The 22,679-nt window shown below is 40.8% G+C and overlaps 1 protein-coding gene across 1 annotated transcript; it reads left to right on the top strand.

Moving 5' to 3' along the window:
• Window positions 1-1,003: 1,003 nt before the first annotated feature.
• mdfi (MyoD family inhibitor) lies at window positions 1,004-22,326 on the top strand (the record flags this gene model as incomplete). Its single annotated transcript, XM_079218902.1, has 4 exons — window positions 1,004-1,154; window positions 12,145-12,282; window positions 21,092-21,436; window positions 22,061-22,326. 4 exons carry the CDS (start codon window positions 1,004-1,006, stop codon window positions 22,312-22,314), a joined length of 888 nt encoding a protein of 295 aa, XP_079075028.1. The 3' UTR covers window positions 22,315-22,326.
• Between the last annotated feature and the right edge of the window lie 353 nt (window positions 22,327-22,679).

Genomic DNA, 22,679 nt, shown 5'->3' with positions numbered 1-22,679 from the left:
TTGGGCACAGCGAGTGTGGAGCTAAAACTACGGGAGCGCGCAAACAGCTGTCCAGCTGAGCATCTCTGGCTGGGTTGGCGCGCGCCAAACACACGTTGGCACGTGACACACTCAATTAGTCCCGTGTTACTGATGAGAAGAGAACGTGCCGGGTCTTGGTTCTGCCTGCTCGTCTCCTATCTGAAGTATCAGATGAAACCCACGTGACCTCGTGACAGTAAGGTATACCCTATATGTCGCTGAGCAACCATTTAGTAAGAACTATAGACGGGCCAAAAACAACAGTAACTAATGTTATAATAATTTAAGTGGTATAGATTCGTGCTTTTACTTGTAATCATCGTCATAATCTAACTACTTGAGGCATGTTTAGTAGTAACCTTGAATATATTGTGAAATATTTTCGAAATTACAAAAACAAACTCTTGCGGGGATTATTAAATCAGACTATTTCAATATTAACAATATTGAGACAGCTTTTTACTGCTTCAGGTTTGTTGTGTTTTATCGTATTTATTCTTTTTGTCTGTGTTCTTTTTTATTCATTCACATTTTACCTTTTTTTTCCTTGCCTCTTTTGTTACTGTTTTGTTATTGTTTTGTCATCTTTTTTATCTGATGTTATTAGTCATATATTATTGCCTAGCTATAAATACTACCCATGTCATTATTATTTGCACAACATAGGTTTAAAGAGTTTAAACACTATTAATTAGAAGTAGGTTATGATTAGGCACATCCGTTGTTGTACCACTGTTTCACGAAAGCAGTGATTCTATAGCTGTAAGCGATTCATGCTGGTTCAAGTTGTGCCTGATTACACCTCTCTCTCTCTCTTAAGCATGGCATGTTGGCTTGTTGCTCGATTTAAAAAGATAATGAGAAGTCTTTCACATGACCCTGATGACATCAATGTAATAATATTTTTGGCGATGTCCTCTCTCTGCTTTAGGCTCACTCCTTGGTCCCTCCACCTCCTCCCATAAGAGCCAGGCCTACGCCCATGGATGAGGAGAGGAGTGCCCCTGCCATCTCCCCAGAGCCACCTGATGAGGGGGATCCCAGTCTACCAGCTCCACAAGCCAAGTCACACGCAACCGCAACAGAAGAGCGAGCAAACAGCTGCCCAAACCCAGAACCCTGTTCTAGTCCAGGTAAGGAAGAGGTTCAATTCAGTTTATTTTATATAGCCCAACATCACAAATACAAGTTTGCCTCGGAGGGCTTTACAATCTATACACATGACATCCCTGTCCCGGGACCTCAGATCGGATCAGGAAAAACTCCCCCATTAAAGATAGTAAAAAAAAGGGGAAAAAACCTGAGGGAGAGCAACAGAGGAGGATCCCTCTCCCCGGATGGACAGAAGCAATAGATGTCATGTGGCCAGAATGAATAACGTAACAGAGTTACAGCACATTCAATGAATATGACAAAAATTATTCATATAATGAGTAGTAGGCATGGTCCATGATCCAAATAGCCACGATCCATTAAGCTGAAGGAGGTAGAGAGGAGGGGCATCAGCAGGGCCATGGCAGCTACGAGGCCTGGTTCCAGACCGGTTCCATCAGCAGGGCCATGGCAGTAGGCAGGATCGGTTCCAGGCCAGTTGCATCAGCAGGGCCATGGCAGCAGGCAGGACCGGTTCCAGTCAGGTTGCAAAAACAGAGACAAGACAGACCTACAATCTGCTCTTCCAACTCTGGTGTGTAGCTAGTTATGTGATGGGTCTGAACAAGCCTTGAATAGGCTAATGCTTATAACAACACCCCCAAAGTTTTATTAAACCTCATTTGTTGTTTTCTGGTGTGGTCTGTGTATAATTGCGACTGCCTCAAAAAAAGTAAGACAGCAAGTAGTTATGAAGAGATTAACTTATTCAGCACCAAGCCCCGTTTTATTATGAAAAAGAGAAGCTAGCAGATTTGTTCAGTCGAAGGTTGGCCAGTATGTGCGTTAGTATATACAGTAGCTGGATGCAACATACTTTCCTTCCTCTACAAGCTATAGGAGACCTTCTTAGCCCCAAAAAGAAAAGAACAGTTCACCTTTGTGAATGTGTATAGATTGATGTTAGTTTTCCAGAGTGGAATAGTCTTGAGTCATTGTTATATGTAAAACTTTACACACAGATAATTACCAATCGTTGAGTTTCAGTGACTCCCACTGAACCCCCCAAAAATCATTGTGTGTTTTTGGTGGACGCCGTGGTGACTCATAAAGTCAGAGGCCTTCTCACTGACAGATAAAAACAGTTGTGTACTGAGGTGATCGGTCTGTGTGGGGGACATGACGCCTGGGAGGATCTGAGGAGTCAGGACCAATTCAGCACTGTGGAACACAATGAGACTGCTGGGAATTGGGGAATGACCCTTCCCTTTTGTGTGATTGGTCATGGTAAGGGTTGACTGACACTGATGCGGGAACAAGGGAGCATGGACCAACTCAGGGCAGTATTATGCCTGAATGACTCATCCAGAATCAGCCAAAATGAGTCAAGTTCCCTCAACATTCAGGGAGAAAGGCCAGCATGCACTGTAGTTCAGAGTGCAGACCCTATGGAGTAATTGGGGAACGTGTGGTAAAAGTTTAAGGGAGTATGTAGATATTTAAGTGGCTTGTTTCCATGTGAACCTGCCACTAAAACTTCCAATGGGTGATGGAGTTATTTAGTTTTGTTTGTTTTTTAAAGACAAGTCTATTCCCAATATATTTTGATGACTGTGTTGAATGTGGAAAAACATAGAATCCACACACGCACATCTCTGTTCTTCGTTAACACGAGGTTCACCAAGATGAGTACGGCATCAGATGTAATGATGATACCTCTACGAAGACTTTTAAAATTATTAAACTGTAGATTTGTGCCTGAACATGTTCCTGTGGATGTGCTGACTTTACCTGTGCTTGCGCATTGGGCAGCCAACACAAAGTACAACTGTGGCTTCTCCCACTAAAGTTAGACAGCTTGTCTGGCTGACTGGTGTAATTTGTGTGTGTGAGTGTTTGTGTGTATGCTGACGGTAGGTAGGTGAGCCAGGGGTGGGGAGGAGAAGATTGGTCAGGCTACCACTGAGGGCAACAAGGCCCTGCTTTCAGCTCTCCGCGCTCTGCTTCACCCCCCACCCATCCCTCTGCCTGCAGAGTGCAGGGCTTTGGAACAACACAACAGGCTCATATATAGATCTAACTGAGACTTGAATCATTTTGCTCATTTTCTCTGATGGATGCCTTGTTAGAAAAAGATAACAGGCTCCAAATGGCACTCTTTTATTTCAATCAAAGCTGCTTAGCCAGCGCACACAATAGAAAACTTTTCTTACGGGTTTACGTCCACATTGTGCAATAGTATCAATATGATACCAATCACACTAATATAATGTTTCATTTACATGGAATCTGCGATGACAGTTTCTCAGATTTTTCAAAATAAATAAGTACATTTAAAAGTTGTAAGTTGACTAACCACAACTCAGACATCTGTGTAAGTGTCATCCACACCTGTTGTCATATTTATGTTGCTAGCTATATAAGAAGATGCCCAGTCTTAATCCTGATTGTTCAACCAGTTTATCAAATATGCTGAACCAGATCTATGTGAACAAATCTGAAATGTTGGTGATGTTGGTTCCCGACGGCTCATTCAAGACTACATTATAAAGACGCTCTAAAAGTTTTAGCCCGCTTGTCACCTCAAATTTGGATTGCAGTCTTTTCTGCTATAGTTGAATCAAGCTCTGCTCAGTCGTTACAGTCCATTGAACAGTGGCGTGTGCGTGTTGATAGCTCTCTACCTCTCGCAGGTGTGACTGCTGGTCTCATTCAGGCATGAAGATGCAATGAGGATGTCTGTATGTTTATATAGGAGCCTCTTACTGTTCCTCCAAATGCTGATTCCCAGCCAGTGATGAAAGAGAATGATCTCTCTCACTCTGTTTTTTTTTTACCCTACTTTCCTGTTTTTGTCTCTGCTTATCTTTCTTGTTGTCACTCTCTGTATTGGCTTTTAGTTTTCATGTTGCAATTGCAATTTGAAAGAGAGCAACTTTCATATCACTAGAGCTATGATTCTAACTTTGCCTTGTACCATTATTTGTGTCTGAAACTATAGGAGCTTGTTGATGTCAACAATGATAAAACAGAAAATGAAGATGTGTGTAGTTAATTTGATCTCTGGAAACCTGGTCTGTACTTCTTATGCTCAACTAAACATGCTTTTGTCAAGAAAAAAAGTTCCAGTCTGTATCGTTTGATGTGGACTCTGTCCTTTAGCTGCTCAGAGACTAATATTTCTTTCAAATTAAAGTTGTGTATTACCTGACCCTATCCCGTGGATTTCAGTCAGGTAGCTTGCATTCTGCTCGTTACTAATCAAGTATAAGTGACTGACAGCTGATAGAATCTCTCAGTCAAACCTCAAACCACATCTTACTATTTTTATTTTTTTATCTCAAGATCTGTGAATCGGGACCTGCAGGATTTACAGCTGTGAAGCGCCTCATTCTTTTAGTATGTCAAGCTAATGTTAGCTCAAGCTAAAGCACAGAGCTGTCAAAGAGCTGTCTAAGAGTTTAGATAACGGACTGATGGGTCCTCAGTCCGTTATCTGTCTCTTAAGTTACTACTGTCAGATGTGACGTACAAGAAGTTTGTCATTATTTGTCATTAGCTGTTATCAATAAAAAAAGTGACATTATTTTGTCATAAAATAATAGGCTTGCGATGATGATTAGTACAAACGTATCTTGTTGAATACAATATGGACCGCAAATACAGCCCTGGAGATATTATTAGATATTTTCATCAAATCTTCCAGCACTACTGTCAATATATTTTTGTCACTTTGACCTGTTTTCACAGGTTTAGATGTTTGCTTCTGTCGCTTTATCCTGTTTTTTTCCCCGGTGCTCTTTTATACTGTCTAGAATGAAAATGATACAATTTACTGTCTACATCACAGTCTAAACTACATATATTTTCTCTGAACTCCAGCGTGCATATTCGCCTCCTTGTCCCTCTTTAGTCCCTGAGGTTTGTTGAGGCTCGTGTCTAATTTGGTTTCTCACAAAGATAGAAATAAACTGGGAGCAGTTTGAGGCATTTTTTTACAGCATATTTGAACTACAAAAATGAGCATGCTTTTTTTTCCTTCACCACCTCGCAAACATTTGATAAACTCTTGCTGTTGCTTTGGTGGCCTGCTCTCTCTCTCTCGCTCTCGCTCTCGCTCTCTCTCTCTCTCTCTCTCTCTCTCTTACTCTTACTCTTACTCTCACCAACTCCTAACTTGAGGAAACTTTCCAAATCCTCATAACCCATGTCATATACTGTTGACAGTTAGTAGCAGCATGATGTGATAGTACTAACCATCCAGCCTGTCTAGTTGAGACATTTGAGTCAGGGGCCTGTTACTGTACGTTGGTGGTTACCCCTTTGAGTGTGTGTGTGTGTGTGTGTGTGTGTGTGTGTGTTGTCTCTTCCACTGTCAAGTCTACAATTGTGGAAGAGGATTAGGTAGCCTGAACGATACTGTTGATTAAGCTGATATTGATGAATTACAATAATACAAATAAGACAACAATATATCAATATTCACATTTGCCATAACTCAATATCTGCCTATAATATTGGCTTGCAATTGTGTGCATTAGAGCAGGTTATATACAGTTTATTTGCTACTGTACTTTGAGATTGGATGTCACATCCGTCAGAGTTGTGTTTATTCTACTTTTATGACCGTTAAACTGTTTGTCCTTGGTTTCCACATCAGTACAGTGTGTGTGTTTGTAGATTGTCTTTGTTTCAGGCTTATTGTGTTAAATGTTGCAGTACAGCATATTTTCCCAGGAACCAGAGGAATCTCAGAGACAAAGTAACACAATTAAATTGCCACTTACAAGTTCAACAGCAGACAGTTTTTGTCTTTAATGAGTTTACAGTACTTGATTCTCTCAGCAGCTATAATCTCTGAATTTGGACATATTCCAGTGCTGCACTTTCACAGCCCCTGTGTGTGTGTGTGTGTGTGTGTGTGTGTGTGTGTGTGTGTGTGTGTGTGTGTGTGTGTATATCTTCTTTATGCATGTTGAGGGATCGTTTCTGTAGTTATGTGTTCTTTTCTTTGTATTGCTTGTCAGAACCCCAGCGGTTGTGTGTGGTTTCAATCAGTTCCAGCTGGCCAGAGAGCGGCTACTGCGTCGGCTCCACTAACTCCGCTCTGCTGAACATTATTCTGCTCCGTTGCTCTTTACCTCATCTCATTGTATCTTCTTTCCAATTCTCTCAACTAATATCTCTATCTTTATGTTTTTAGAAATGAGTCAGCAGGGTCTGCACCCATTTGTGTATGTGCGTGCGTGCACTTAGTAGGGCTGCAACTGTAATGATCATTTGTATTATTGGTTTATCTGTTGATTGTTTTTACAATAGATGTATTGATTATTTAGTTTATTAAATGTCAAAGAATAGTAAAAAAACAACTATAGTACAAAAGAGTGAAGTATTAACATAATCTAATACTATTTAATTTGACATTACATTATATTACTTACATCTAAATATAACAATTATGATATAACATCAGTAACTCAGAATAAATGTATTTTTGTGATGAATTTCTACTATCGGAAATATCCTTCCATCAATAAATTGAAAAAGCTGTCTAGCTCCCTATCATTATTGTGTAAAAAAGAACAGACTCTCACAATCCTTCATGCAGAGGGATCGTATGATTTATGATTTACCTTATTTATGATTGGTTGTTTGTTTGTTTTTTCCTGGAAAAAAAAGATGCCTGTCCTCTCTGTGATGCAATGCAAATGTTTGTTTCTTAACAAAATGAATGGAAAAGTATGTTTTTGTGCCATTTTAAGAGTTTTAAAACATATTTGAATGATTATTGGGAATCAAAATGATTATGACCAGGACAATAGTCACATGAAATTGTCATATTGTCCCATGCCTATTAACAATACTATATTACTATTAGAGTGCGATTGTGCTTTTATAATGGAAGATGATATGCTTTAGTGTAGGGGCTACATCATGGAGGCGTCGTGGCTGTAGCACTGTCACCTCACAGCAAGAGTGGTTCCATCCCCGATCCCAGGCACTGCTTCTGTGTGGACACGTTATCACCGTGGCAGTGTGGGTTCCCTCCGGGTTCTCCGGCTTCCTCCCACATTCCAAAGACATGCAGTTTAGGTTCAGGTTAATTTGAGACTCTAAATTGCCGTAGGTGTGAACGTGAGTGTGAATGGTTGTCTGTTTCTATGTGTGCACTGAGATAAACTGGTGACCTGTCCATGGTGTTCCCCGCCTTCGCCCAATGTCAGCTGGGATCAGCTCCAGCGACCCTAAATAGTATACGCGGTTTGGATAATGGAATGTAATGCTTTATTGTAGTATTGTATTCCATTATTTATACTTCATGGTCTTGTTTTATTACTTTCTAGTGACTCTACAGTATAGTCCACATATATAAATTAAATATAAGACATTAGATTATGTTATTTTGATATTGTATTTTTCATATTTAAACCTTATCTCTTTTTATGTTAGTGTATTGTAAAATGCCCATCACAATTTCCCCTGAGCCTTCAAATAGCTGTTTTACAGTCTAAAACCTAAATATATAAACATACAATGATATATACAAAACAGAGTAAAGCAGCTAATGCTCACATTTCAGTATCAATAAACAGTAAGTGACTAAATATTACATTTCAAATGTTTTGTCAATTAAGTTTCTTTTGATTGACTAATAGAGTCAATTAGTATGATCGAACGCTGAGCACATGTACTGTATGTCTTTGCTAAAAAAAAGGACACACCTAAGAGACTTCCTTTATTTTGCAAATAAGAAGTCTGTGCCTCTGAAAAAGTACTAGTGAAGTTGTAGAAACAGGGTTGTGGTTAAAAGGCAGCAGGTGAACTGAGCTCATTCCTTTTAGAGATCAAACCCAGAGGAACAGCAGGTTGTGCTTCAGGTGATTCAGGATATGTCACATCATTTGCCAGCTCACAAAGCCTGGATCTGTGTGTACATGTGTGTGTTTATGCTAACCATTGCCCTTTGTGATTCATATGTTTTTGTTTTAATGGTTAACTGTTAAGGGAAATTCCTGCGGATCACCCCTTCAGGCCCACTGACACGTGTACGTACATACACCAAATTATAAACACACATGTACACGCACTTACATGAAGCACACACACACAAGCACACAGACAAGAATCCAAAAACAAATACACATACTCACCCACACGTGTAAACACACAGCCAGATCTCCTTGGCGGCTCTTGATTGCTCTGGTCTGATTTGAATTAGAGGCTCATCTATCTCAGATCAAAAAAATGGCTCTTAGGTCCAGCGGTTTGATCCAGCGGTTTTGATGCTGATGCCAACATACGGTTGAAGGCCTGCTTGGATGGCACAAGGGGGTTTGGTGGGGATGTGCTTAGCTCCAACAATCGTGGTTTTTAACGTTTACAAAGGGAATGCTTTGAATCCCAAGACCTCATACTTTTAACCCATAGTGCTCCATTGGGAGCAGGAGTGTAAATGAGAATATACAACAAACTACTGTACTGAAGAATGAAGTGCTCCAGCTGAGCAGATGATTGAACACATACTCAGTAAGCATGTTTAGGTGTGAGACAGATATTGAGGTACTTGGTGTACGTATTTATTGCGTATCTTTAACATGTCCTTTTTCAACAAGGGCAGCGATACAGACCTTTGTCACATTTCCAAGGAGTTTGCACAACTGTTTGCTAATTTAGCTAAATATGTGTTTCTCAGATGATGGATTCTTCTTCAAAAATGTTGTTGTGTAGTCATGAACCTTACACTGACGAAGACCATCCTTTCCTTTCTTGTAGTTTACTTTTGCTGGGCTCTCGTGTGGCTTTGATAATGACATATTTGCCCCCAAAAGCAGCTTCCACAGAATGGGACCAAAACAACATGGGAAAGCAGAGGAGTATAACCGTTAAATGCCACCTAAAGCGCTTTTTGTTTTAATTATATTTCTGATCTCGATATTTTCAAAAACCTGCCAACTGTCTTCTGTCATTAGAGTAAATGGTTGCCCGCCAGCACAGTGAAATATTACTTTTTTATGATCCATCCTCAATATTTTGAGAAATGGATACCAGCTGCATAGAACAATGGATGTTTATAGGTAACTGATGAGTTAATTAATAACTGATTATAGGAATATTAAACATGATATTTAAATAGCAAATTTTAAAATACATGACTAAATGTATGTATGACTAAATGCATACTGGGCCTTTGGCGTATTACATATATTGTCTTTTGCGTACATTTTCTTTGAAACCATTTTTCAGGTGGAGTGTTATCCTAAGTAATTACAAGAAAGTAAAACGATGACGGATGGGTGAATGGATGTAATGATTGACAGACATGTGTACTACTTGCTAGTGACATGCATAACCTATAATACACTCGCATATCTCTTAAATAGACATTTGGCAGTGTCGAGGGCAAATGTGGCTTTCATATCTGAAGCTGGCTGATTGAGACTAATGGATACAACATGGGCCGTAGAAATGGCTTCCACGTGCAAGAGACAAGCGTGTGCGTGTGTGTGCGTGTGTGTGTGTGTACAGGTATGTGTGTGTGGTTTGTGTACCATCAACTAATAGAACGAAGGAGTAGGAAGCACTTCCCATCCCTTCAGGTCCTGTTTACATCTCCTCTGACTTCACACGCACAGAGATCCCATTACACACAAAAATGCCTGCACACACACACACACACACACACACACACACACACACACACACACACACACACACACACACACACACACACACACACACACACAAACTCATGAAAGTAAAGGCAAACACAAATCCTCCAATGCTCAAAACACTGTTCCTCTTCATCAATGTAAGACCACCTTACATAACCAAGTGATTCATACCAGTGGCTTTGATACACTTTGTTTTCTAAGAAAATAAAGATAGTTAGGGTGTTTGGTAGCCTTATCCTGTTTTGGTGCTGGATTCACTGCTTCAACAATATACAACATTACAGACATTAGCATGAGCAGTACATGGTACCAGAAAAAAAGAGCAGCAGCTCTTGTTTGCCAACACATAATTGTTGCCATATTGAAATCTACCATCTATTATTCATTCAAGATTAAGCATAATTGAGTTTTTGGTTCAATGTCTCTGTCCCTCTGTGAATTACAGACACACGCAGCATAACAACAGCTCCACATTCTGGATAATGGAATTCACTAGAAACATGTGGCGAGGCTTCACTACATCAGCGTCATTGACTTGGTCAGATGTGACTTACTGGTAGTTAGTCGTTGTTTATTTAGTACTTCTGAGTACTTAGGGGAAATGTTGCAATGAATATTGCAGATGTTCATCTCTTAGTATGCCGTATTTAATTTGTTGTCAAAACATAGCATTGTAACCAGTAAACCTCATGCCCATCTCATAGATAAATGCTTTTTACTTCTTTTGTTTCTGTACATGTGTTTTACAGGGAACAAAAACATTTTAAGCCGCAATTGTTTACCTTATCGTTTAATCTGTTGATTATTTTGGAATTCATCCTTTGGTTTGGTTTAGTTTATAAAATAAAAAAACAGTCAAAAAAGATTCCAAGATGACGTCTTCAGTTGTCTCATTTTGTTTGACCAAAACAACAAAAAGGAAGAAATTCGGTTTACAATTATATAAAATAGACAATAGCAGAAATTACTTTAACGTTTAATTAATTATCAAAAAGTTATCAATGCAGTGCAAGAATCTTGTCATTTGTGTATAGGAAAAGACCCTATCTATTAATATATTGCTCAGCCCTAGAATGTTTAATATGTGTGATATCTTAGTAAATAGAAACTATACTGGTCCTCTCTTCAGTAGTTAATAAACTACATTTATTTAAACCGTAGTTCTGAGTAAAATCTGTGTCATGGCATTTCTACATGTGAATTCATTTGTATTTGCATTTTGAGATCAGCTTACCTCGAAGTACGAAAGACTGAATAAGTAAAGCAAAGGGATTCAATCGGTATGATGAATATTGTGAAGTAGTTATAGTTGAACAAACACTTTACCAGAACCAGATAACTGGATACTATCCACTACTCATCTCATTCCCAGAAATCACTTTTTACTTTGTCATTGAAATAAACTGCCTCAATGAGTTTGACCTCTTTGCTTTCACTTCACACAAAGCACTCTGTCTACAGCTGAGCTACCTTTGCATAGACATTATGCAGTGTATGTTCAGCTGTAAAAGTGGGAATTAATCTATGGAGTTATGCCAAATATGTGAATGAATTTATTTGTAAGAGTAAAGAGGGAATGTGAACTGGAGACGGAGGCTGCGAGAGGCAGGGGACAAGACAGAGAGGTCAGATAGAGAAGTGAGCGAGAGTGGATAGAGTAAATAAACATAGCCGGGAAGTGTTGAGTCCACGCACAGGACGCGGTTTGGTTTGTGTGTGTGTTTATCAAACCCAGCTGGCTCCCATTTGCCCAGGAATGAGTCTGTACCTCTCAGAGGCCCAAGCCTGCCCTGCTTTGAAGGCCTCTGTGCGTGTATGTATGTACATGTGTGCATAATAACAGCTACATTAGAGCTCTGCATGGTACCGGTGAACACATAAAACACCTAGACATGTATTTACTGTATGTATATTACGTGTACGTCCACGTATGTGTTCATTTTGAACACACATACATACACTCAGTCATCGCCGTACACACATAGACTCACACAGATTTCAGGTTTCACAAGCATGCACATAGACCCCTAAACAGTCCCAAGGGGTTGGATTTAACTGCTTCCAGATGCAAGTTCAGGACAGAGCGCACACATACAGACAAAATCTTCTGCTTTGTAGAAGTCAGCAGACCCACTCTGTTTAAATTAATTAAGTGCCAGTGGATGGGAAATGACATGGGAGTAGACACGTTTACTACAAGTGGGAAAACAGCTTGCTGCTGATACCTGATAATATCCTCATGGAAAGCAGCTTCTCACTCAGGACCCCAAAACCTTAAAAATAATCTTCACATGAACATACAACTTTGGTCTTTTACAGAAAAACTTTTTTTAATATTGTATCTGTGTGTTTTTTTTAGATGTGGCCCACACTTATACTGAGCCCCTCATATTGAGGTTAAATGGCACCCCAGAAAAGTTGCAAGGCGATAATGGAGACAAGTGGAGCAGCAGCCTTTCACACTCGGAGCTTACAACACCCAACAAGAGCATCAGATGTGAGTAAATCGCACACACACACACACACAAACACACACCCACACACGCGCACACACACAAGGAGACACACACAAGGAGACACACACTCGGCTGGTGAGAGTTTTGTTTCCATTACCAATCACTGGTCGGATGAGTCACATTGTCCTGACCTTAAACAAATATAGTTACACACCCTGAAGAAATAGGTCAGGTAATCATACAGTGAGAACTATCTACATTGTCTGCTAAGCAGTTATTACTAACTAAGTTTTCTAATCACAAGCAACCCAATTTGAAATGAAACACCTTTTCTCCTCTTTTGCTCTTTTTTTTTATTATTTTTTTATTTTGCACAATTCAAACAATAAAACAAAAAAAAATCATAACAGAAAATGAATATCACAGTGCAGGAAGAGACAAAAAGCCAACTTCTCTTTTTTCTCTATTGTTTTCTCTGTCTGACTGGCATTGTGGAATTTACTTAACTTATTTAGGGTTCCTTGGACATCTTGGTGTAAGTCAGATAAAAATAAATAGCCCCAAAGAGTCTTCAATTTGATCCAAAATGAGCTGAGGTCCTGTCACATTGAGGTTAGCTAGTTCCACTAGTGTCTGGAACTCAATGCACTCTCTCATTGAGTATTTATTTCACTGGTGTTTCTGAAAAATTTACATGTGTTTCTGGGGTTTTCTATCTATATTTTAAGAAACAGTAGATGGGTACAGCACTTGCTTCTGATAAAAACTAAAGCCCATCGTATTTTTCCAGCACAGCCATTCCTTATCCATGATATTCACCGACATTCATGTTACGAGTGTTTCCCAACGTATTTGCTGTAATCTCTGGGTCCTATAAGGATTTAAGATGGCGACCAATTTATCACAACATCCTTGATTCAAGTCAAATGGGAAACTGTTGTCACAAGCCATCCATCCATTTCACTCCTTCATGTTTAACCCACAACAGTCTTTTGGAAAAGGGGAAAGTGTTTGAAAAAGGTTGCTTTAAACTAATATGTGAAACATACTCCTATTACATAATTCTGTAAAAACGTACAATCCCTGTTTAGACATATGAACTAAGTCCTTAATACTTCATTTACAAACGGGGAATCTATCATTTATAAAGTATGAAAACCCACGCTTATTAATCAAGAATGAAACATGTATAACTGTGTTTATGAATTGCATACTAATGAGTTACTAATGACTTCTTGTTCATGTTGGAATAATGCTTTATAAATGCTAAATAGTGTGTACTTATTAGAAAGTGCTACCCATACATTTAAGGATTTTTTGAGGGGGCTGTTTTTTTTAATCATTTGCATGATTAAAAATGTCAATATCATTTTTAATGAGGTTTTCTTTCTTCCGCAACAGAAAGCAGAAGTTGTGCTCTCTATTCTTTAATCTGTGATGCTGTTTTCTGTATAAGAAAATTAGTAGTAAGAAAATTGCAGGAGGAGAAATGACTCTCAAATTGTGTGTGTTTTATTTACTTTATTTATCTCAGCTGTTCGTCTAAACTACTTCCCAAAATCAGCTGTCCAGTCATTACACTCCACCCAAATTTGCTGGCGAGGACCATCACAACACCTGGAAGTTCTCCTTCCAGAGTCCTATCACCAACCACCACCACCCATTTCACTCCTTCATATTACTAGTCCCACGGTTACGTTTCAGCCAAAGAGACTCTCTTTCACTCGCTTTGTCGTGCAGTCGCTCCAACTCTCTGTAGCAAAGTCAAAGGTTACGCAAGTACGCTATGCCGTTACCACACCACATATATTTTCCTTGCTTTCACTCCAGTTTGAAAGGAGTAAGGCCTTAATCTAATTTTCGACCTAGAGCTTCACAACAATAAATGCCCACAAACTAAGTTGTCTGGATGCATGGCCGCTAACCTAAAAGCACTGAAAAAAAAATTCATGTAATTCACATAAAAGGAGTAGTGTAAGTAAATGATAGGAGAAATAGAGTGAGTAGAAGAGGGTTGAGTAAGCTGTAATCTGTAATCTGAGTGTTACAAAACTACAAGCATGTTTTCCTGGAATGGGTGACATTCACAAACACACAACCCTGCCCCATGGTAATGGCTAGTTTGGAGTAACTGAATAACCAGCAGTTCATTCAGGAAATGAATAAGTAAGTGAATTCAGTGTGTTTTGAGTAGGGGTGTGTGTGTGTGTGTGTGTGTGTGTGTGTGTGTGTGTGTGTGTGTGTGTGTCTGCTGTCTCTGTCTATGTCTGTGCCTCTACCTGTCCTGTCTGCTGTGTTTTCTATTTTAGGCCAAAGCTGAAATTAGATGTTCTGTCTGCCATTCTCTCCCTGCCTTATTTTACATCCCAATAAAATCCATGAAACCTACCAGCTCCATATGCTGTACAGGGAGGGTTATGCAACTGCCGAAGGCTTGGACAAAATGTACCGCCATGAACACCAGTCCTCACTGGCTTTCCATTTGCCTTCATGTGCCTCCTCCCTTCATCCATAGTGTCCTTCTTCTAAATTTACACAACTTACACAAGCATTCAAAAGAACTTAAACCATGAAGTAACCCGTGAAAGTTCTAAACTTTCTCTGGTGTATATGCAGCATATCCCTGCTCATCTCCATTTCATATATGTTTGTCTCTGTCCTTTTGCGTGTGTGTGTGTTGGTTTATGTGTCTTTTGTGGATCTCATAAGCCTCTATCCGTCTAAATGCAGTTTAAACATGGTCCGTGTCATCAGCATTCACTCAATCATCATCTGTTCCTCCAGCTTTATGATGTTTGTGAAGACGTTGCAACATAGCTGTGACTCAAGTCTGTGGTGAGGTCATGGGTGGCTGCGTGACACATGTGAATGTGTGTGCGAATGTGTTTGTGAGTGAGAGGGTGAGGGTGAGGAAACAGAAGCAAAAACAGAAAATCGCAGTGATGACATCAGACCTATAGTATGTGTCTGGCCCTGGGCCTGTGACAAGCTGTCTGAGAACAATGTGCACAGAGAGGTGTTAACAGATGTGAGTGTGTGTGTTATGACCTGAGTCAAACACACACACACTCCCTGTCAGTGATGTCATGAATACAATGTCGTCTTTGGCGTCACAGTCACACATGTTCCCACTCTTTTGGACTCACAAGAAACCAATGACACATGTAATTCATCACTGACAAGAGCATTTGATTTGAAATATCCTCACTAGATGAGATCTTAACACGAACCAGAGAATCAATGCATCAGCGAATCAGGACATGGACGTGTGTGCAAGCAAAACGCTGTTTGTTATTATCTTGACATGAAAAGGGAGGAGTGTGCATAATGTTGTTGGTGGAACATCTAACAGGACTGTGATATTGTCTTTATTAGAGACCAGTCACTGTGCTGAAACTGTTTTCTATCTCGGCTCCTCAGCCTTAATTCTCTCTTACTTTTCTGTCAGTCTCCGTTGTCTTCCTCTAAATGTACCATCTCTTTCATGGTCACATGTAAACACAAATGCATAGTTTACATGTTCAAATAATGGTGACACAGTTTGGGTAGTGATGTCACAGGGGTCAATTGTTAATGAGGTGGTTGGTTGATGTGTCAGGTCAAAGGTTAGTGTTTCTGTGGTTTTTTCCTATTTTATTCAAAATAGAGGCCTAACCCTCTTCTTGAAATATTTGCACACTTTTTCCATTCTTTTATCAGGAGACATTCATGCAAATGAGTCAAATGTTGCAAAACAAATTAAAAGGGGGTTTTGAGGTGTTTTTTCAACATCTGGGTTAAAGGGAATAGAAAAAAAGTGTTTTTCCAGAACTTTTGGGTATTGGGCCCGTTGTTGTTTTACATCAGCTAATGTAATATTTCATGTTTTCAAGAAACAGAGAAATGAACTTTGTGAATTCTAAAACAAAAGACTAATGCCCATGCACAGCTGTGTTTTCCCTGCTATATATTCCACAAACATGTGCATGCTTGAACACGATTAGGACGATCTCTTAATTTGTGGTTTATATGCCTTCTATTTAAAGGTTAATTCCGTTAGTTTTAGTGTCGGGTTGATTGATTGGGTTAAACATTTCCTCAAATACTTAACTGAGATTTTGTCACTCAACTTTGCTAGAAATACAGCGCTCTAGTCTAGTACATCCTCAGGGATATACTTATATCACTTATTGTGATGACGCATATGTGCATCATATTGTATGTTCTGTCAGTATGAACTGCTCATTGGGAAAAGGTTTTATAGCCGTAGTTACAAATAAGTTGTGGGATGTTTTCAGGCTTTGGTATCTTGCTGCACAGATGACACAAACACACACTGTAGACGTAGCAGCACCACTGACGACAGAAGTTCACCAAGATCACATTGACTTTTACAAATGTTTTAGAAAGAACTTTAACAAATGTAAAAATCTAAATCGAAAACCTTGTAGTGTTATTTTAAATTATTGGATATTGTGAATCACAATGTTGTCTTGCTCACACCCTATTTTGAATGCGCTCATATTACTTTTCCAATACACTGAGTGGGTGCAACTAAACAAGCCTCATTAGCACTATAGTGTTGGTTGGAGCGCTGTATACATGTAGCAGCCAAAAATGTGGGGAAATCCAATTGAAATTGGTTTTAAATAAGATTATACAGCAGCAACGTATAATTTTCCCATTCTCACTGTTTAAGTAGTTGACACTTTTGGCCCACAAATAAAAACAACGCTACAATGCGAGAAAACCTCGGGTAAGATGTTTCTGGGAAACTGGTTTGACAAGATGGTACATTTTTTCAAATTGGTAAGAGGGTTTTGAAATGTTGTGCAAATATTATGAAACTGCGACAATCAAACCAAGCCCACATCATTCTTTAATGTCATCATTAATGGCTTATATCCTCATTGATAAAACAATTACACTGCAAGCAATCAGAATGTGTTTGTGTTGAGAGTGAGCAGAACAAATTTGATTGGACACCCAGATACTTTGCCTCTGCTTAATAATGCAAAAAAAAAAAGAGTTGTTGATGGTTGACCCATCCATAAGTGTTCCCTGTGTTCTGATTAAGTTGCATTTGGAGTGCAAATTTGATGTGATGAAAGAAAAAAAATTCATCTTTCATGTTCATAGTTTAGACATTTCAACACTTTGACCTACATAGACAGACACACTGCACCAGAAGAGATGGCAGTATAAAGCAGCTGGAATACAGACAGAGTTCATAGTCATTCTGGTGACTCATTCCAGCAGAGAGAGTAAAGGAGAGGAGTGAACAGCAGATCTCTGATCTGGGAGGGAGGCGTGAAAGTAACACGGTATCTGAGAGACACAAGGAGAGAAGGAAGAGGTGTGGAGGGTGTGTGCTGCTGTATTCAACTGATGGTGACTCACTCATGCTCGCTCACCAGCCCAACACATCTGCACAGACCTACATGTACATACACACACCACAGAGATCGCAGGACCCCCAGTCGCCAACGCCGCTGGTTAGCGTTACACATGCACACGCTGCGGTTTCCCAGTCTCATCATCTTAATCACACAGTCATTTGGCTCTTTATTTGCTGTTATTTTTAACCAGCTCCCACTGCTGAATCATTGTGTTTATGAGTCACACCCATGCTTCCTCCTGGTCCAAATATGCACAAGCAGCAACTCATTTCTTCAACTTTGTTTTCTCTCTTTCTCACTCAATCTTTCTCCCTTAGCCTGCTTTCTTGATCTCAGACAAAGGGACCTTGTGTTTTTTCAGTGTGTGCGCATGTGCATGAGTGTGTGTCCGCACGTGTCCTTGCATGCATATATTTGTGTGTGAGTGGGCCTAACCTCAAGCTCTGTTTGGAGACAGTCCTGACTCCCCGTCTCTCTCTGGCTGTCTTTCTGTTTGCCTGCCAGATCCGCCTATGTACTTATTCACACACACGCACACGCACACGCACACACACCACAAACAACACATTTCTCCATCACTCACAATCCCCTGGACAATACAGACCTAGAGGGAATACAAAATAAAGTGTGCACAGTTTCGCTCCCCTCTCACTAATCCCCTTCTTCTCTTACCGACCTACATTCTGGCCATCTCAGAGTATTAAAATACAGTATTGTGCAAAAGGCTAAAAGAGAACAAGAAAGAGAGACAGAAAAGGAGGAGATGAAGTTTAGTGGGAAAATAGAAAGAGAGGTAGACATAACACAGGAGAGCATACTTTGACATACTTTAGAGGAGAAAGTATGGCTCCGTCTTTCTCACTAGCCCTGCATACGCATGCACGCCTACACACTAATGCACGCACACACACACACACACACACTGGCCCTGCAGCCTGCCAAACATCTGGAGCAAAGTTAGAAAACGCTGAATGAAAGAATCTTTAATAACACTGGATTGGTTGTGTGACCACGGCCTTCAGCCAATCAAAACAGGCCTCGATGGGTTATCTGTCTCCAAGTGGTTATCGAACGGACGCTTTTATTGCCAGTCGTGTTTCACAGAGCTCAGGACCACACTCTGTTGTGCTCTCCCCTGCCCTGTTAATTCTCACCACACCTCTAGACACCAGATGCTTTCAAGTCAAGAATGTATTTTTGGGTTACCTCAATGTAATACCATCCTGTATTAAATACTACCATAATATATATAAACCAGGCCTCCATTTCATTCTTCTTTTCAAAGGGTGTGTTTGGTTTAGCAGCGATTTTCTGCCTCCATCTGTCTTGCTGAATGAATTATAAACTGTGCATGCTCTCAAGTGTTCACGTTTGTAGATACTATATATGTTGTATAAAAACTGCATTCTTCCAAAAACTCATACTCAAGTACACAAGTAGAATCAGTGGTTAGTTCAGTATATATTGAGATCTTCCCATGAGCCTTTGGGGTGGGCTTTGTAATTGAACTCAGAGCCTTCCTGCATCAGCAGAATTCTGCACACACACACACACTGAGGGGGGCGTCGGCCCGGCCTCAGAGCTGTACAGTGATCCGCTGCATTATCCACAGATGATGGCAAGCCTGCTCAAGCACTTACCACAATGCTCACATGTTGTATGTACGTTTGCACAACCCTGTCTCCTAAAAATTACGTTCCCCCAGAACGAATACGCATTCCCAATTACGTTCGATCAGAAACGTATCTCCTCCCTGATTATGTTTGTGTTTGACATATTACACATACGTTGATTATACATGTATACGTTGATTAAACACGTATGTTGATTATACACGTATTATTGTTTTTATGTTTGTGTTTGACGTATTACAAATACGTTTATAATCGTGTGTTTGTGTTATTGTTTTTGTGCTTTATTTAAGCATATTTTAATTTTTAAACTCTGCGGAGAAAAAAGAAAAGAGGGGCGGGGTGAGGCCAGTGACAGCCGACCAGTGACAGCCGGTCGGGCCGGGCACCGAGAGCCAGAGAGTCGGCCGCACAGGGAGGCGAAGACCATTTGCCCGCCGTTGTTAGGGCGGTAATGGGCTCGGTCTTCAGACGCTTGCCCGCCGCCGTCAGGCCGTCGGTAACAGCCTCCTTCGCGCCGTCTCCGGTCTTCTCTGAGTCGGGTTGTACTGTACTGGTCTTACATAAATATTGTAATATGTCAAACACAACGTACTGTTACAGTTAAGATGTTTGGTTGTGGACAGAAATGTTCTGAACACATTCATATCAGTTAGTATTTTGAAAACCGGATGTTGTTCCGTGACTCCTTCCGCCCGTTTGAATATTTTTCACGTCAAATTCTGCACTTGATGTGACCACAAAGATCCGAGTGTCTGCTGATGATCGCAGTGGTTTACTGCACTAGATGGAGTTTATCACACACTTTGGGCTGCATTCACAAACAACCCGACTCAGAGAAGACCGTAGCCGGCGCGATGGAGGCTGTTACCGACGGCCTGACGGCGGCGGGCAAGCGTCTGAAGACCGAGCCCCGGTGCAAGCAGTCTGAACACCGGCCCATTACCGCCCTAACAACGGCGGACAAACGGTCTTCGCCTCCCGGTGCGGCTGACTCGGGCGGCCAGCGCCCGGCCCGACCGGTTGTCACTGGCCGGCTGTCACTGGCCTCACCCCGCCCCTCTTTTCTTTTTTCTCCGCAGAGTTTAAAAATTAAAATATGCTGAAATAAAGCAACAAAACAATAACACAAACACACGATTATAAACGTATTTGTAATACGTCAAACACAAACATAAAAACAATAAAACAAAAATACGTGTATAATTAACATACGTGTATAATCAACGTATGTGTAATACGTCAAACACAAACATAATCAGGGAGGAGATACGTTTCTGATCAAACGTAATTGGGAATGCGTATTAGTTCTGGGGGAACGTAATTTTTAGGAGACGGGGTTGGTTTGCATTACTGCTGTTCACTGTAATTGTCCCACCTGTCCATACTGGCCAAATTGGTCAAATCCTCAGTCCACTATTTCTGTGTAAAAATGGATTCCATAGTGCAGCCAAAGCAGTCTGAGTTAGACAAACCAAGCAGATATTTTCCGAAGTTATAGTCTCTCAGCCTGCCCCTACACTGCTCTCAGAAAAGGATTTGGTAGAACGAAGAGAACTCTCAGTCAAAATCGTATTGTTAGAACACTGTCAGACACCTATCATGCTCATGTGGTGCACATGCTTTGTCCTCATAGGATCAAAACAGCAACAGCTGGGCAATTTACTGCAATTCAACACAACAAATACAACCTTAATGGTAGAAGATATGTTATGATTTGTAATGACTCGTACCCAATAACGGGAACACCACTGATCTGAACTGAATTTATTTTTACTCATTTTTAAAATGGTTATTGTCCACAGCTTATGTTAAATGGATGTCCTTTTGTCCCTCTTCAGCTCAACCAGCAGCCAGATCCACGCTCAACCACCACACCCAGCCATGTCGGACGCAGCCCAGCAGCCAACTACGCAACGGAGCCAAGCACCACACACACTCTTCTCACACGCACTGTACGCATCCCACGCACACCCTCCAGTCCAACGGGGTCAGGAACGGAGGTCCTCATGAGCATCCTAAACTCGGCTCCCTCCCAAAAGGCGGCTCATCCACATCCTCGTCTTCTTCAGCGGGACCCAAACACACCAAGAAATTACAGTCCAATCCCTCCATCACCTCCCAGGGCAGCAAGAGAAGCAAGAGCAGCTCCAAGAGTTCTCAGATGCCCGCAGAAGCACAGGACGGTGAGATGCAGAAACTGACGGCGAGGGGCTGGAGGCGGCAGGAGAGGGAGGGATAGCTAGCAAGGTTTAACATTAAAGTTGTATTCCACATGTCTTGCCAGAAGATCTTCTTTGCACTTCTTCTCTGGCCCAAAAAAACAGTAACAGAATTTGTATTTTATTTTGTAATTCAAAGGGTTACATTTGCATTGATGGTTTATATAACATACAGCAAAAGCATCAACTCATGGTTCAGTTGAAGAGTGTATTTTGAACCCACTCAACAATTATATTCATAAATATTTACTAACTGTAAATGCCAACTGAACAAATATTAATCAAAAACCCAAAAGAGATATTCATCAGGATGGAAAAAATCTAAATGTAATCCTGTTTCATGATTTCTGACCTATCATAGTGACTGCATAGCCAAACTATTTCTGACAAACTCAGTTTAATTTTTTGAATTGTAATTTACTTTATTGGCATGACATTATACTTGTATGTATCCAAAGCATATAGAGAAGAAAAATATTGCATAAAGGAGAAAAAAAGCAGATTAGAATACAAAATGGTTCCATCAGAATATATTCATGAATAGTGACGTTTGAGAAACTCACTCTGTCTGTCGCTCTTTCTCTGCAGACTGCTGTGTTCACTGTATTCTGGCCTGCCTCTTTTGTGAGTTCCTAACTCTGTGTAACATCGTCCTGGACTGTGCCACCTGCGGCTCCTGTGCGGGGGACGAATCGTGCTTCTGCTGCTGCTGTGCGTCGGAGGAGTGTGGCGACTGTGACCTGCCCTGTGACATGGACTGTGGCATCATCGACGCCTGCTGTGAGTCTGCAGACTGCCTTGAGATCTGCATGGAGTGCTGCAGCCTTTGCTTCTCTTCCTGAAGGCCCCAGCCACCACCACAGGGGGGCAAAGTAGATGTCTGCTACAAACTCCCACAAGCCCACTGTGACCGATGTCTTATCAGAGCGGAGAAGCGCTTCATCCACTCTTTGTTGCTTGGGCTCCTTGGTTTACACTATATTGGCTGGCCTAGTTGGCTCCATAATATGTCCAATGTTTCTTACAAGGTTCGCCAAGCAAAAGATGCTGCGAGCAGTCACTTGTGAACTCTTCCCTCTTTTATTGATTAAACGACGGGACAGTAGCTTCCCTGCCTTGCCTTTGCTGTCGATCTATTGCTGCACAGCTAGATGTACGGGGCAGAGCGAGTTCCAGCTGTGGTCCACGAGTGTCTGCCAGGCTGTGC

Source organism: Taurulus bubalis (assembly GCF_910589615.1).
Source record: "Taurulus bubalis genome assembly, chromosome: 5".
Lineage (NCBI taxonomy): Eukaryota > Metazoa > Chordata > Actinopteri > Perciformes > Cottidae > Taurulus > Taurulus bubalis.
This window is presented reverse-complemented; position numbering and strand designations above follow the sequence as displayed.